General features: G+C 32.1%; 1 protein-coding gene across 1 annotated transcript; it reads right to left on the bottom strand.

The window, feature by feature from the left end:
- Positions 1-8,372: 8,372 nt before the first annotated feature.
- On the bottom strand, positions 8,373-9,485 carry LOC148946827 (uncharacterized). The gene has a single exon (XM_089096440.1). It carries the CDS (start codon positions 9,483-9,485, stop codon positions 8,373-8,375), a length of 1,113 nt encoding a protein of 370 aa, XP_088952566.1.
- Between the last annotated feature and the right edge of the window lie 7,329 nt (positions 9,486-16,814).

The raw sequence follows: 16,814 nt of genomic DNA, 5'->3' as shown, positions 1-16,814 counted from the left end.
TTTGTAAGTCTCATAATAGAGGACTCTTATGCTCCAATTGTCAATATGATAAATTTAATGAATGGAAAAATACTTATCCTGCCCTGATTGCGAAAAACCGTAAACGTGAGTTCAGTTTTCAAACAGTTCGTCGTAACGAACTGTAAGTAAGGAGCGACCCGGCTCAATGGTAACCGAAACTCTAAAAAACGGAATATTTGTACCAATAGATACATCAAAAGAATCAGATTTTAATTCTAATTTCAAATATATAAGTTTCATCAAGTTTAATCTTACCCATCAAAAGTTAGGCGCCTGAGAAAATTTGGCTGATTTTCGAAAAAAGGGGAAAAGACCCCCTAAAAGTTATAGAACCTTAATGAAATTCACACCATCATATTCAACGTATCAGAGAACCCTACTGTAGAGGTTTCACGCTCCTATCTACAAAAATGTGGAATTTTGCATTTTTTGCCAGAAGAAAGATCATGGGTTCGTGTTTATTTATTGTTTGTTTGTTTTTTTTCCCAGGGGTAATCGTATTGACCCAGTGGTCCTAGAATATCGTAAAAGGGCTCATTGGAACGGAAATTAAAAGTTCTAGTGCCCTTTCTAAGTGACCAAAAAAAGGAGGGCAACTAGGCCCCCTCCCACGCTCATTTTTTTTCTCAAAGTCACCCAATTAAAATTTTGAGATAGCCATTTTGTTCAGCATAGTCGAAAATCTAATAAATATGTCTTTTACGATGACTTAATCCCTCACAGTTCCCAGGGGAAGGGCTGCCAGTTATGAACTTTGCCCATTGCTTACATATTGTATTGGTTATTGGGAGGTATATAGACATTTTCAAGAAGAATTTTTTTCTGGTGGAGGGGGGGGATGGAGGAGGGGGTTACTCAGGAGAATCTTTCCGTGGAGGATGTTTCCTTGGGGTAGGGGACATTTCTATGAAGGGGGCGCCGGATTTCCCAGGATTATTTAAAAAACGATCAGAAATTAAATTACAAAAACAAGTTTTTTCAAATGAAAGTAAGAAGCAACATTAGAACTTAAGACGAACAGAAATTATTACGTATATGAGGAGGTTCTCCCCAAGTCAATACCTCACTCTTTACACTATAGTTTGTTTTTAGTGCTTTCAAAAGAGCTATCTATTCTAATTAAACGGCCTTTGTTATTCAGGGGTTTGTTAATTAATTTTTTTTTTTACTTTTAACTTAAAGAACGTGGTATTGAATAAGGGGAGAACCCCATCATATACGTAATAAAAAAAACAATAAAAAAAGCGATACGACTTAATAGTAATCAAAACTTTTAAAAACGGAACTTCGATGTCAATTAAATAAAAAAACAAGTTTTTTAAACTGAAAGTAAGGAGTGACATTAAAACTTAAAATGAACAAAAATTATTCCGTATATGGAAGGGGCTGTCCCCTCCTCAACGCCTCGTTCTTTACGCTAAAGTTTTTATTGTTTTAAAAAATAAAGCTGTGAGACAGAGTCAAACTTTAGCGTAAAGAGCGAGGTGATGAGGAGGGGTCAGCCCCTTTCATATAAGGAATAATATCTGTTCGTTTTAAGTTTTAATGTCGCTCCTTACTTTCCGTTTAAAAAACTTGTTTTTTTTTATTTAATTGACATCAAAGTTCCGTTTTTAAAAGTTATGATTAATATTGAGCCATATCGCTTGTTTTTTTATTGTTTTTTTTATTACGTATATTTTATTACGTATATGATGGGGTTCTCCCCTTAGTCAATACCACGCTCTTTACGTTAAAAGTAAAAAAAAAATTTAATTCACAAACCCCTGAATCACAAAGGCCGTTTAATTAGAATAGATAGCTCTTTTGAAAGCACTAAAAACAAACTATAGCGTAAAGAGTGAGGTATTGACTTGAGGGAGAACCTCCTCATGTACGTAATAATTTCTGTTCATTTTAAGTTCTAATGTTGCTTCTTACTTTCAGTTGAAAAAAATTGTTTTTTTTAAATTTAATATTTTTAAGAGATTATGGCTTTAAATTGTTTTGGGAAGAAGAACCTGGTCTACGCTTCAATTGCTGGAATAATAAAAGAGTCTGGTTTTTACGAAACCTCTGTGAAGATACTGACTACTTTGATTATAAACCTACAGACTTTTATTTGGCTGTTATAGAAAGTGATTCTGATTAAGAAAATTGTGTATGTGACATTGCTTCAAATAAGTAAATTGAAACACGTGAATTTTGTCTTATGAATAAGAACAGTGTTATTGACTTTACAAAGATGTTTAATAAAAATGAAGTTACCCTATATTGTACAAAATGTGACCCTGACTTTGCACGTCAAGACGAATACAAGTTGAATCCTGACGAGCTGCTACCACTTATCGTTTCGGATGACTACCTATACGTAGAAGAAGAAATCTAAAGGTCACAGTGTTTTATTTAAATGCAAATTTCATTAATAAACAAATTTACATACATTCTTAAAGCATTTAACTTTTAAAGCACAAAACTAATATTATAGAGGTAAGAAAGAATATTTTCAACTAAAAAGACCTTCAATCGAGGATTGTCACCATAAATCTTGATAAATTCCGTGTAAGCATGTCCACGACATCGGAAAATAAAATATAATAGAGCATGAAAATCACAGCTTTCGTTGATAAATCTTGTACACTCTTCTAATTTTTGAATAACAGATTTTCTGCTCTGCTCAAGAAATTTTTTTATGAGGTATATAGAATGTATAAGGCAAGCCAAGCGGATCAAAAAATTCTATATTGCTTCTTTTATGAAAGATGCATAACCAATTATTTTTAAGTCCATCTTTACCCTGGTTGGACTACTATTAACTAAAATAAGGGTATTATCAACATGTTGAATATGCTCCAGGAAATATGAAGGTATGCAATAGGATTTATATTTGGACATGTAGGGGTCCATGTTAAATACATCGATTATTTGTTCCGTGTTCATGGCGCCAAGTCTTATAAAACACTGCCTTCAGGAGTATTTTCCCAAAAGGTTTCAAATTGATTTAGCGAGATTAATGCAATGCTTTCCTCCAATGGTTTGGCAAAGGCAAACTATTCGTATATTTCCTGTCCGGACAATACTCATAACTTGAGTACCAGACAGATGTAATACAATAATACCATGCGATTTAGCAAATATTTCTTCATTTAAACAATTTTCGAACAATTGAGAATCTCCATCTAGGGATTGCAATGTCGATTCATAGAGGGTCCTATAGGATTTATTAAAGAATAAACTGTAGAGTAGGATTCAAGCACACAGATAGGGAAATTAACATAAAGATTTCAAGTGCAGCCATATCCCTTTTCACATAGGATTTCAAGCACATAGATAGGGAAAATAACATTGGATTTTAAAGGTAGCCCTCTGACGTCATGTGACACACCCTTTTTCCCTGTTACTAAGCAAAATCATGTCTAGACACGTTTTCAGGTGGATAAAACTATTGATCGAGGATCAGTTACTTCCTAGAAGTGGGACAGTCAACATGGATGCTTATTCATTATTGAATATTAAAAGTGCTGATGAAACGGGATTGAGAGTGCCTAAGGTGGCGGTAGAAATTACAAGGGGTTCCCGACTAACCTTGGAATGGGACAGGATGTATAATGGATATTATATAACATTAAGCAAATTCAAGTCGGAAGAACAATTGTGTTTCGCGGCTAAGGTGAATATAGCGCATATACAGAGACTACAAGATGGATTAAATGCGCTGGCAAAATATATTGAAGAGACCAATTTACAGTGTCTGTGTTTGGCAGTGAGAGTGATGATTTGAGAAACAGAAAATCATGTGTAATCTAGTAAAATTGGAAAAGTGGTTAGTTTTAGATGATGAATTTTTGGAATTATCTCTTCAAAGAAAGATATTTTCTAGAGAAATACGTAAAGATTTAATGGGAATCGATTCCCCCTTCTTTGGACTATTTTGTCATGGCACCCAGGCTTTTACTCAATTTATAGATATATTAATTGAGACAAAACAAAGAAATTTTGTGGTTTTGCTCTTAACCACTACATAGACGAAAACATGTCTAGACACGTTCCCAGGTGGTTGAATCTATTGATCAAGGATCAGTTACTTTCTGGAAGTGGGACAGTCAACAAAAACTGTCTTACACGTGCCCATTATGCTTGTATACTTTGGACAGCTGGTCATCCTGCGAGAATTGTACTTTTGTTGATGACTAAAAAGAAAAGTGTAGATTATGTAATTCGTGTAAATTGCACAGAGGATATGCTGTGCAAATTGAATGCTTTAAATCTTGTCATGAAGAAATTTTGAATCTCATAATAGAGGATTCTTATTCTCCAATTGTCAATATGATAAATGTAATCAATAAGAAAATACTTATCCTGCCCTGATTGCAAAAAACCGTAAACGTGAGTTCAGTTTATTTTTAAAAGACTGGTATCTTTATGTCTTTAAATTGTTTTGGGAAGAAGAACCTGGTCTAAGCTTCAATTAGTGAAATAATAAAAGAGCCTGGTTTTTAGGACCTCGCTGTGAAGATACTGGCTACTTTGATTATAAACCAACATACTTTAATTTGGCTGCTACAGAAAGTGATTTTGCATATGAGAAATTTGTATGTGACGCTGCTTCAAATACGTAAATTGAAACACGTGACTTTTGTCATATCAATCAGAGTAGTATTATTGAATTTACAAAGAGATTTAATAAAAATGGAGTTACCCTATACTGTAAAGAATGTGAGCCGGGCTTTGCACGTCAAGACGAATACAAGTTGAATCCTGACGAGCTATCACCACTTATCGTTTCGGAAGATTACCTGTATGTAGAAGAAGAAATCTAAGGGACACAGTGTTTTATATACAAATTTTATTAATAAGAAAATTCCGATACATTTTTAAAGCATTTAACTTTTAGGGCACCAAAATTTATATAATAGAGGTGAGAGAGAGTGTTTTCAACTAGAAAGTCCTTCAATCGAGGATTGTCACCATAAATCTTGATAAATTCCGTGTAAGTATGTCCACGACTCCGAAAAATAAAATATGATAGTGCAAGAAAACCACAGTTTTTCGTTGATAAATCTTGTACCCGCTTCAAATTTTGAATAATAGATTTTCCGCTCTGCTCAAGAAAATTTTTAATATGAGGTATGTAGAATGTATAGGGCAAGCCTAGCGGATAAAAAAATTCTATATTGCTTCTTGTTTGAAAGATGCATAACCGATTATTTTTAAGTCCATCTTTACACTCGACGGACTACTATTAACAATAATAAGGGTATTGTCAACATGTTGAATATGCTCCAGAAAATCTGAAGATATGCAATAAGACTTATATTTGGACATGCAGAGGTCCACGTTCAATCCAACAATTATTTGTTTCGTGTTCATGGTACCAAGTCTAATCAAACACTACCTTCAGGAGTAATTTTTCAATAAGTTTCAAATTGATTTAGCGACATTAATGCAAAGCTTTCCTCCAACGGTTTGGCAAAGGTACACTTTATCCGTACATTTCCCGTCCGGACAATCCTCATATCTTGAGTACCAGACAAATCTAATGCAATAACGCCATGTGTTTTTGCAAACATTTCTTCATTTATACCCTTTGTGAATAACTGAGAGTCTCTATCTAGGGATTGCATTGTCAATTCGTAGAGAGTCCTATAGGATTTATCAAAGGTTAAACTGTAGAGTAGGATTCCTTTTACTTTACATACAAGCGAAGAAAGTCCAAGTAATTCAAATTTATGCGGGGAATCTGTCCATGATCCAACAGCGCTAGCACTTTTTTTTACAAAAGCCAATGACAATTTCGAAGGACTTTCGCCATTGATAAATGACGAATCAGTATAGGTACGCGTACCTGTAGCAATACGACGCTGAATTTTGATTGTATGAGGCACGAGCAATTTGATATTATTTCCAGAGTCTCTTAATTTTTCAATTGCCAAAGCCACATAACTCATAACTTGTTGTTTTCGTACATGAGGTATTGCCAACGTGAGAAAGACAGTTACATCGGGAGCAGCGTCCAGTATGTTTCGTATAATATAAGTGGACGGTGCGAATTGTAGTTTTATATCAATCATTACATTAGGAGGCAACCATTGATGTATATTGAATATCTCATGATTTAGTTTCTCAACTAAATGCAAATCTTTAATTGTTGTCCCTCCTGTCTCAATAAGAATATTGGGGATATCAGTATTTGTCTTATATTCATATGCAATAGTCATACCTCTCAACTGCTTATAGGACATTGGTGTCATCAACATGAATTGTATATAACTTGCATAATTTGAAAGATTATTGCTCGTGCTCACCATTGTTTCATTTATATAGACGCTTATTTGTCGAAATAAATTATGTAATACACAATTTTCGTAGTATAACCCCTCGGTGGCACTTGGTTTTTCATCGTTTAATTTTTTAACAATGACATTTAACTCTATAGGTGTCGAGTTTAAATGTATAAAGTAGTCTTCATTAAAATAAATTTGAAAATAGACATTTTCAGGGAGCAGTGGTTGTGGGTAAAATTGTCCATAGTATCCATGTTTTACACTGACATCTACATTTTCCGCGTTGAAAATATTTAGAGATGCGGTCACTGAAGGGGGAGAATCTTTATACCGTAAATATGCCATCTTAAGAAAAGAAATCCTTTTTGGATATTTCTACTTTCTTCGATGCTTTACGCTTCCCGGCTGATTTGAGACTGATGAGTGAAGGGATCTTTCTCCTCCTTTTTAAACCTTTTCCCCTTTTTCTCAATCACTCGCCAAGGGATTGTGCGCTAGACCTGAGATTTTGCAAAAAACTTTCTTGAATATCTTTCCCAGAGCCCCAATAATGTAATGTAGAGGACGCAAAATCCACTGCAACCCGTGCAATATATTTTCTAGCCAAGGTTAGTGCAGAGCAAAAAAGCTTAGCAAACCAACTTCCGAGACCGTCCCTGGACATTGAAGAACGACCCCTACAATAGTCAATTCCATGACCCAACTGGCGTGGTCCAAGATGTTAGGTTAGGTTAGCCTACGTACGCGCGCGTACGTAGGCTAACCTAACCTAATCTAGCCTAATCTAACCTAACTTAATCTAGCCTAACCTAACCTAACCATACTCGCCTGAATGTCCCCCCATGTCGACTTTGTATCATGTTTAAGTCAGGTTAGGTTAGGTTAGCTTATCATGAGCGGCTCATGATAAGCTAACCTAACCTAACTTAAACGTAGAGAAACCTGGGACTGGCTGTCATCTATAGCTATAGGTTGGTAGATGGCAATAGTAGTCTCTAGATTCTGTGAAGTGTTGTAGGATCCTTTTGATGCTATGAAATAACTGTGTAGTTGAATTTTTTCTCTTCAAAAGTACTTTTTTTTCCTATTAATTTTGACACTCAGTCAATAATTAATGGTTTTTTGATTCTGCTAGTAGTATTAATGTCATTTACAATTTCTTTGTCGTACATATCTGACTTTTTGATAAACATTCTAAACGTTTTATCTGACATTGACGATCCACACAGAAGCGATCTGAATGGTGTTTTAAATTGATATATACTGCTGCTATTGAGAATGGTCGGTCTCCAACTAACTCTTAACGATACTTGTCTAATGAATAAATGATAATTTTTCCTTAGAAATACCTAGTACGTTATTCAATAACAAAAACAATCAAAACAATATTTCATTCATTTATTAACATCAACATTTTTCTGTACAGCATGAATAGCACACACACTATTTGTTCAACAAGAAAACAATATTTATTAACACTATTTGTAGAACAATATTTTTCATTTATTGACAAAAACTCTTTTATGTTCAACAAGAACATTTATTGAACAAAAACAATTGTTCTATAAGAACAATAACATCAACAATATTTATTATCAAAAATACTTTTTTTTTTGCTCAACAAGAACAAACTTTTTGTACATCAACTTTTTTCACTTATTAACAAAAACACTTTTTGTACGTAAAGAACAACACTATTTGCACACACATTTTTGTACAACAGCACTGTTTGTACAACAACAAAATTTTTCACTTAAAAAAACAATTTACAACTTAAAATAGCACAGTTGAACATAATGAATTTAAAAGATATCCCCCACCCCCCGGGAGCCACGGGCCGAAGGCCAGTCGCGGGCGGGACCCCCCAACCCCCGGGAGCCACGGTGGTGAAACAGTACAATAGTTCTCGTCACTGCTGCTGTAGGTTAGGTTCGGTTAAGGTGGTTAGATTGGGTTAGTTAATTTATGAAAGGGTTAGAATGAATGGTTTTTATTTCCCATCATAAATAACACAAGGTTACACAACGGAGTAATGAAAAAAAGAAAAAAAAGAGAAAAAGAAAACTCAATAAGAGAAACAACAAGACTTCAATAACAATCTATATACAGCATACTAAACTCGTAATCAAAATAGCCTACGATAACTCGGTACATATCATGATCAGGATTGAGCGAACGCCAAAATCGGACGATTCGCTCAGTAGCTGCAGTAGTCGGGTCCGCAACGCTGTAATTTTTCAAAACTCTTAAATTTCTCTCCCATGGCGCAACACTTAACAGATATTTTGCATACTTATAGTAAACCCGACGGACTGAGCGCTTATCTGATTCGGTGAAAAGAGACCAAAATGGCGAGAGTGACAGAACATGCGGGATAACGAACACGGAATAAAGCCTTCCGAGTATATGGCGGTTATACATACGGTTGCAGGGTAGGAGTAGTCCGTATGCTTTGCGTGCCTTTTCTGAAAAATGCTCAACCAGTGCTTCACGAGTAGACCGCAGATCTGAAGCGATCGGCAGTCCAAGGTAAGTGAGAGATGGCTTTGAGCTCACCGCAGTATCACCTAGGAGCACGCTAATCGGGGTCGAATCTTTCGTGTTGTGACGAAAAACAACTACTTCACTTTTAGCAGCATTAAAAGCTAGCCCAATCTTAGCATATTCATTACTGAATATTTTGTAATTATCCTCAGCCTTTGAAAGAGACCTACTTACGTTAAGTAGATCTTCAGCGTAATTGATGAAAGACACGTCTATGCATAAATATATGTAGCACGTTATGGCTGATTCTTGGGGGATGATAATAATGTTATTGTATAGAGGAGGGGAAGTAATGGAGCCTTGCCGGATACCTTTACGGACAGGTCTAACTACGGTGGATACCACCATACCGCGATGAGTGGGGACTTTAATCTTCACTCTCAGTCTCCCATACATGCTCCTCCATACAACGACAACCGAACGGTCAACTCCGCGTTTACAAGCAGAACTAAGTATATGTGCGTGGATACCGGAGTCGAATGCTATACGTACAACGTGGCTTGCTAGAACAAGTGTATCATTATTATCGTGAGCACTGAGCAAAAGATTAGCTATCAACGAATGAACATGCTCGCGACAAGTACCACTCTTAAACCCGAATTGCGAATAGGGAGTATAACAAGCTTCACTTAGGTCACCAAAAACAAGCATTTCCATGAGTTTGCAGAATACCGGCGCAACAGTTATGGGGCGGTATGATGAACAGTTCCTGGGATCATTCCCTTTTTTGGGAACTGGTGTAACGACGCCAACACAGAAAACATCGGGGACAAGACCGCAGGTAAAGTTTACATCATTCAAGAAGTATCCTACATTAATACTTCATAAGCAATTAACAAAACAATAATTGGAATTAATTCCAATGCTTATCTATACCGTGTATTATTTTTTTAATGCTTTAAGTTTTAAACAGTAGTTAAATAACCTATCTAGTTTTGCGAAATAAAAAAAAATACTTATGTAAGCTATTACACAATGCTTATATATATATATATATATATATATATATATATATATATATATATATATATATATATATATATATATATATATATATATATATATATATATATATATATATATATATATATATATATATATATATATATATATATATATATATATATATATATATATATATATATATATATATATATATATATATATATATATATATATATATATATATAAGCATTGTGTAATAGCTTACATAAGTATTTTTTTTTCACAAAACTAGATAGGTTATTTAACTACTGTTTAAAACTTAAAGCATTAAAAAATAATACACGGTATAGAAAATACTTATGTAAGCTATTACACAATGCTTATATATATATATATATATATATATATATATATATATATATATATATATATATATGTATATATAATAATAATAATAATAATAATAATAATAATATAATATATATATATATATATATATATAATAATAATAATAATAATAATATATATAATATATATTATATATATATATATATATATATATATATATATATATATATATATATATATATATATATATATATATATATATATATATATATATATATATATATATATATATATAATATATATATATATATATATATATATATATATATATATATATATATATATATATATATATATATATATATATATATATATATATATATATATATATATATATATATATATATATATATATATACTATCTTTTTATCAACTTTAAATTTTAACTAGTGATTTAATGTTATATGTAAATGTTTGACCTTGAGTCAACGTATTAATAATTTTTATTGTGAAATAATTTGTTTAGTGTTAAGTTTGAAAAAATAATCCAGCAAGAACCATAATGTTTCGATTTAAGTGGGATATTGTTTTTGGAATAATTAAAAAAGAGGAGAAAGTAATTGAAAGTAATTAACTTTCAAATGCATTGATATATACAAAAATTTAGTGTTTCATTCTACTATATATGTAAAAATATATGCTTTATATGTATACTAATGTGAAAATTTATTTTAGATACAGCCTTAGCTATATTTTTTTTTGTAAACCAAATTTTTCATAACATCCTTTAGGATCCAGTTCTCAATCATTTCTTTGACGCATTTTCGGAAAGTAGCAAATTTAAAAGCCAGTTCAATTATATCCTAATACCATCAGAAACCAAACCATACTTGATCAACGGGTATTTGGAAACTATAGACTTCACTACAAAATCATCAAAAATGAGATAAAATAAGAACTTAACTTAGGCCTAGCTATTGTGCTACATAGCCCAGATGGCTTATGTTATTGAAATATGTGAAAATGCTTTGTGCTGGAATATGTGAAAAGTTTTAGATCAATCATATTATATTTTATCTATCAGTTAAAATTATATAAGGAAAAGTAAAATGTATATTAATCACATCCGGGAAATAAATCAAATTACAAATGTAAGTTAAATTCAAACTAAAATCAAATAATAAAACTTTTCTAGTACAAAACTAACTTAAGCAAATCCATTAATATGATGTTTAAACTAATATAAGCCGCTTGGGGTCAAGTTAAAACAGAAGATGCATATAAGAAGGGTAAAAAGAGTATTTTTCAGTCCTAGAGACAGAGAAAAAGAGGAACAAGGATGAATTTCAAATTGAAATCCTTCGACAGAAAAGAAAATAGCCTATATTGGACCAGAAACATAACCATAAGGAAACCCATTGAGGGTATATGCACATAATGACCCAAAATAGCAGCATAATAGCTGTAAACCAAATTAAGTTGCTTTAAAAGTAAAATATTGAGAATTGGGACAATTCTTCTTTAAATGGGGAGTATTGTGGTAAAGCTTTCTAATTTAGTTAATTATTAATTGAATAAAAATATATTAAGACGCAAAAACAAAGTTTCAAAATACCACTTTCTAAGATAAAGATATAAATCGTGGAATGTCTGGGCTTGGAGGGAACTTGCTCAATAACCAATTTCCTGGCTAAATGCGTCAATGTACCGGAAGGACGTGGTTAGTTTTCCAAATATCTCTACGATCTCTACGATCCTACGATCCCACCTCTCTACGATCTACCTTTATCCCCTCGAATATACCCAGTCGGTACGCTTCATTAGTTCGGTCATAGCCTAAGGCACGCTACCAAAGTTTAATTACCTTAGGGCCAGAGTTTATCTCCCCTATAATGGGAGAATAAAGGCATCTACGACTACAACCCTCAAATACAGTAAAAATCGCTTCACAACAGTAAACTACAACTCTAAACTAAAACTCTTAACTAAAACTAAACTAAACTATAAGTGTAGCTACAAACTCTAAGCTAAGACTCTAGGCTAAAACTCTAAGCTAGAAATCTTAACTAAAACTAAACTAAAGTATAAATCTAAACTAAAACTCTTAACTGAAACTAAACTAAACTATAAGTGTAGCTAAAAACTCTAAGCTAAGACTCTAGGCTAAAACTCCAAGCTAAAACTATTAACTAAAACTAAACTAAACGATAACTCTAAACTAAAACTCTTAACTGAAAGTAAACTAAACAATAAGTATAACTAACACCTCTAAGCTATGACTCGAAGCTAAAACTCTAAGCTAAAACTCTTAACTATAACTAAACTAAACTAAAACTCTGAATTAAAAGTCTTAACTGAAACTAAACTAAACTATAAGTGTAACTAAAACTCTAAGCTAAGACTCTAGGCTAAAACTCTAAGCTAAAACTTTTAACTAAAACAAAACTAAATTATAACTCTAAACTAAAACTCTTAACTGAAACAAAAATAAACTAGAAGAGTAACTAAAAACTCTAAGCTAAGACTCTAGGCTAAAACTCAAAGCTAAAAATCTTAACTAAAACTAATTTGAACTAAAACTCTAAACTAAAACTTTTAACTGAATCTAAACTAACTATAAATGTAACTAAAACTCTAAGATAAGACTCCAGGCTAAAACTCTAAGCTGAAACTCTTAACTCAAAATAAATGAAACTATAACTTTAAACTAAAACTCTTAACTGAAACTAAACTAAACTATAAGATAAGACTCTAGGCTAAAACTCTAAACTAAAACTCTTAACTAAAACTAAACTACAACTCTAAACTAAAACTCTTAACTAAAACTAAACTAAACTATAAGTGTAACTAAAAACTCTAAGCTAAGACTCTAAACTAAAACTCTTAACTAGAACTAAACTAAACTATAACTCTAAACTAAAACTCTTAGCTGAAACTAAACTAAACTATAAGTGTAGCTAAAAACTCTAAGCTAAGACTCTAGGGGAAAACTCTAAGCCAAAACTCTTAACTAAAACTAAACTAAACTATAACTTTAAACTAAAACTCTTAACTGAAAGTAAACTAAACTATAAGTGTAATTAACAACTCTAAACTAAGACTCTAGGCTAAGACTCTAAGCTAAAACTCTCAACTAAAACTCTTAACTGAAACTAAACTAAACTATAAGTGTAACTAAAACTCTAAGCTAAGACTCTAAGCTAAAACTCTAAGCTATATCTATTAACGAAAACTAAATTAAACTATAACTCTAAACTAAAACTCTTAACTGAAACTAAAATAAACTATAAGAGTAACGAAAAACTCTAAGCTAAGACTCTAGGCTAAAACTCTAAGCTAAGACTCTTAACTAAAACTAAACTAAACTATAACTCTAAACTAAAACTCTTAACTGAAACTAAACTGAACTATAAATGTAACTAAAACTCTAAGCTAAGACTCCAGGCTAAAACTCTAAGCTAAAATTCTTAACTAAAACTAAACTAAACCATAACTTTAAACTAAAACTCTTAACTGAAACTAAACTAAACTATATAACTAAACTAAACTAAACTAAAACTCTTAACTAAAACTAAACTAAACTGTAAGATAAGACTCTATGCTAAAAATCTAAGCTAAAACTCTTAACTAATACTAAACTACAACTCTAAACTAAAACTCTTAACTTAAACTAAACTAAACTACAAGTGTAATCAAAAACTCTAAGCTAAGACTCTAGGCTAAAACTCTTAACTAAACTAAAGTATAAATCTAAACTAAAACTCTTAACTGAAACTAAGCTAAACTATAAGTGTAACTAAAAACTAAGCTTAGACTCTAGTCTAAAATTCTAAGCTAAAACTCTTAACTAAGACAAAACTACACTATAACTCTAAACTACAACTCTTAACTGAAACTAAACTAAATTATAATTTTAACTAAGACTATGAGATAAGACTCTAGGCTAAAACTTTAAGCCAAAACTCTTAATTAAAACTAAACTATTACTCTAAACTAAAACTCCTAACTGAAACTAAACCAAACTGTAAGCGTAACTAAAAAATCTAAGCTATGACTCTAGGCTAAAACTCTAAGCTAAAACATTTAATTAAAATTAAACTAACCTATAACTCTAAACTAAAACTTTTAACTGAAACTAAACTAAACTATAAGTGTAACTAAAAACTCTAAGCTAAGACTCTAGGCTGTAACTCTAAGCTAAAACTCTGAACTAAAACTAAACTAAACTATAACTCTAAACTAAAACTCTTAACTAAAACTAAACTAAACTATAGGTGTAACTAAAAACTCTAAGCTAAGACTCTAGGCTAAAACTCTAAGCCAAAATTCTTAACTAAAACTGAACTAAACTATAACTCTAAACTGAAACTCTTAACTGAAACTAAACTAAACTATAAGATAAGAATCTATGCTAAAACTCTTTGCTAAAAGTCTTAATTAAAACTAAACTAAAACTTTAAACTAAAACTCTTAACTGAAACTAAGCTAAACTATAAGTAATTAAAAACTCTAAGCTAAGACTCTAGCCTAAATATCTAAGCTAAAACTCTAAACTAAAAAAAAACTAAATTATAACTCGAAAATAATAATCGAAAACAAAAATATACTAATGGATAATGGTAACTATAAACTCTGTACTAAGACTCTAGGCTAAAAATCTAAGATAAAAAACTATAAAATAAAACAAAACAAAAGTATAACTCTAAAACTAAATCTCCTAACTAAAACTAAACTTAACTGTAAGCGTAAAGTAAAACTCGTATGTTTTTATCACGTATATTAGGGAGTTTGTCCCCTAGTCAATACCTCGCTCTTTACGCTAAAGTTCGAATTTTTTTCGAGCCACAAACCCCTGAATCACAAAGGCCGGTTAATTAGGATAGATAGCTCCTTTAAAAGTACGAAAAAAAACTTTAGCGTAAAGGGTGAGGTATTGACTAGGGGGTAAACCCCCTCATATAAGTAATAATTTCTGTTCGTTTTAAGTTTTAATGTTGCTCCTTACTTTCAGTTGAAAAAACTTTTTTTTTAAATTTAATTTCTTGAAAGTTTTTGTGTTAATGCAGCTTTTATTTTGGCTCACTGTACATGAATAATTAAAATGAAATTTGCATATTAATTTTACTTTTTTTTGCTAAATGGCTGTCTCGAAATTTTGTTCTGACGTAACTGACGAATTAACTTACGTAACGAACTTCTATATTCATATATTTTTGTTACGTATTTAAGGGGGTTCGCCCCGTAGTCAATATCTTGCTCTTTACGCTATAGTTCAAATTTTGCTCCAATTATTTAAGAATCACCCCTTAATCACAAAGGTCGTTAATTAAAATAAATAGCTCTGATGAAAGTACAAAAAAATTTAGCGCAAAGAGCGAGGTAATGACTAGGGGGCGAGCCCAATAATATACGTATTAATTTCTATTCGTTTAAATTTTGATTTTTCTGTTTACTTTCAGTTGTAAAATTCTTTTTACTATTATTTAATTTCTGATCTTTTTTTAAATAATGCTGGGAAATCTGGCGCCCCCTTCATAGCAATGCCCCCTACCCCATGAAAACTTTCTCCATGGAAAGATCCTCCCACATAACCCCCAACCCGACCCCCTCAAACTACCGAAAAAAATCCCCCCTGAAAACTTCTGTATACTTTCCAATAAACAATACTATATGTAAACATTTGGCAAAGTTCATAACTTTCAGACCTTCCCCCGGGGACTTTGGAGGCTCAAGTGATCTTCAAAGACATAATTATTGTATTTTTTGACCATGCTGAACAAAATGGATACCTCGAAATTTTTATTGGATGACTTTGGGAAAAAATGAGCGTAAGAGGGGGCTTAGTTGCCCTCCATTTTCTTTGGTCACTTAAAAAGAGCAGTAGAACTTTTAATTTCCGTTTCAATGAGCCCTCCCGTGATATTCTAGAACCACTAGATCGATACGATCACCCCTAGGAAAAAATAATAGTAATAATAAACACGCATCCGTGATCTTTCTTCTTGCAAAAAATAGAAATTCCATATTTTTGCAGATAGAAGCTTGAAACTTCTATAGTAGGTTTCTCTGATACGCTGAATCTGATGGTGTGATTTTGATTAAAGTTCTTTGCCTTTTAAGGGGTGTTTCCCCCTTTTTTGAAAATAGGGTAAATTTTCTCAGGCGTGTAACTTTTAATAAGTAATATTAAACGTGATGAAACCTACATATTTGACATCAGCATAAGAATTTGATTCTTTTAATTTACCTATCAGTGTCAAAATTCCGTTTTTTAGAGTTTCGGTTACTATTGAGCGAGGTCCCTCTTTACTTACAGTTCGTTACCACGAACTGTTTGATAAATAAATGAACATTTATTTATTTTGATGAATGTTATAGGCTAATAAATGAGCTTGAGAATATCTAAATCCACTAGAGAATCAAACTTCCATGGACACGAGGTTACAATTGAATTCGTTTCAACTGAGGTAAGTGGTATTGCCTTAACCATGGCATTCCCACATAATTTTAGAAACATACTCTAAGAGTAATATACTTTTAGACTACTGAAAAAAGCTGCCCGGTAATACGTTCCCGAATTGGCGGAGAAAATTGGAGAGGAAATCATTTAGAGCTAGCCTACAGCTGTATAATAGGACATAGTTATTATGCCTACCATAGGTTCCGGTAGTGTGCTGAGGCCCCTGCAACGAG

This window comes from Artemia sp. Qi Xiang Cuo, chromosome 11 (genome assembly GCF_049724085.1).
Source record: "Artemia sp. Qi Xiang Cuo chromosome 11, ASM4972408v1, whole genome shotgun sequence".
NCBI classification, from domain to species: domain Eukaryota; kingdom Metazoa; phylum Arthropoda; class Branchiopoda; order Anostraca; family Artemiidae; genus Artemia; species Artemia sp. Qi Xiang Cuo.
This window is presented reverse-complemented; position numbering and strand designations above follow the sequence as displayed.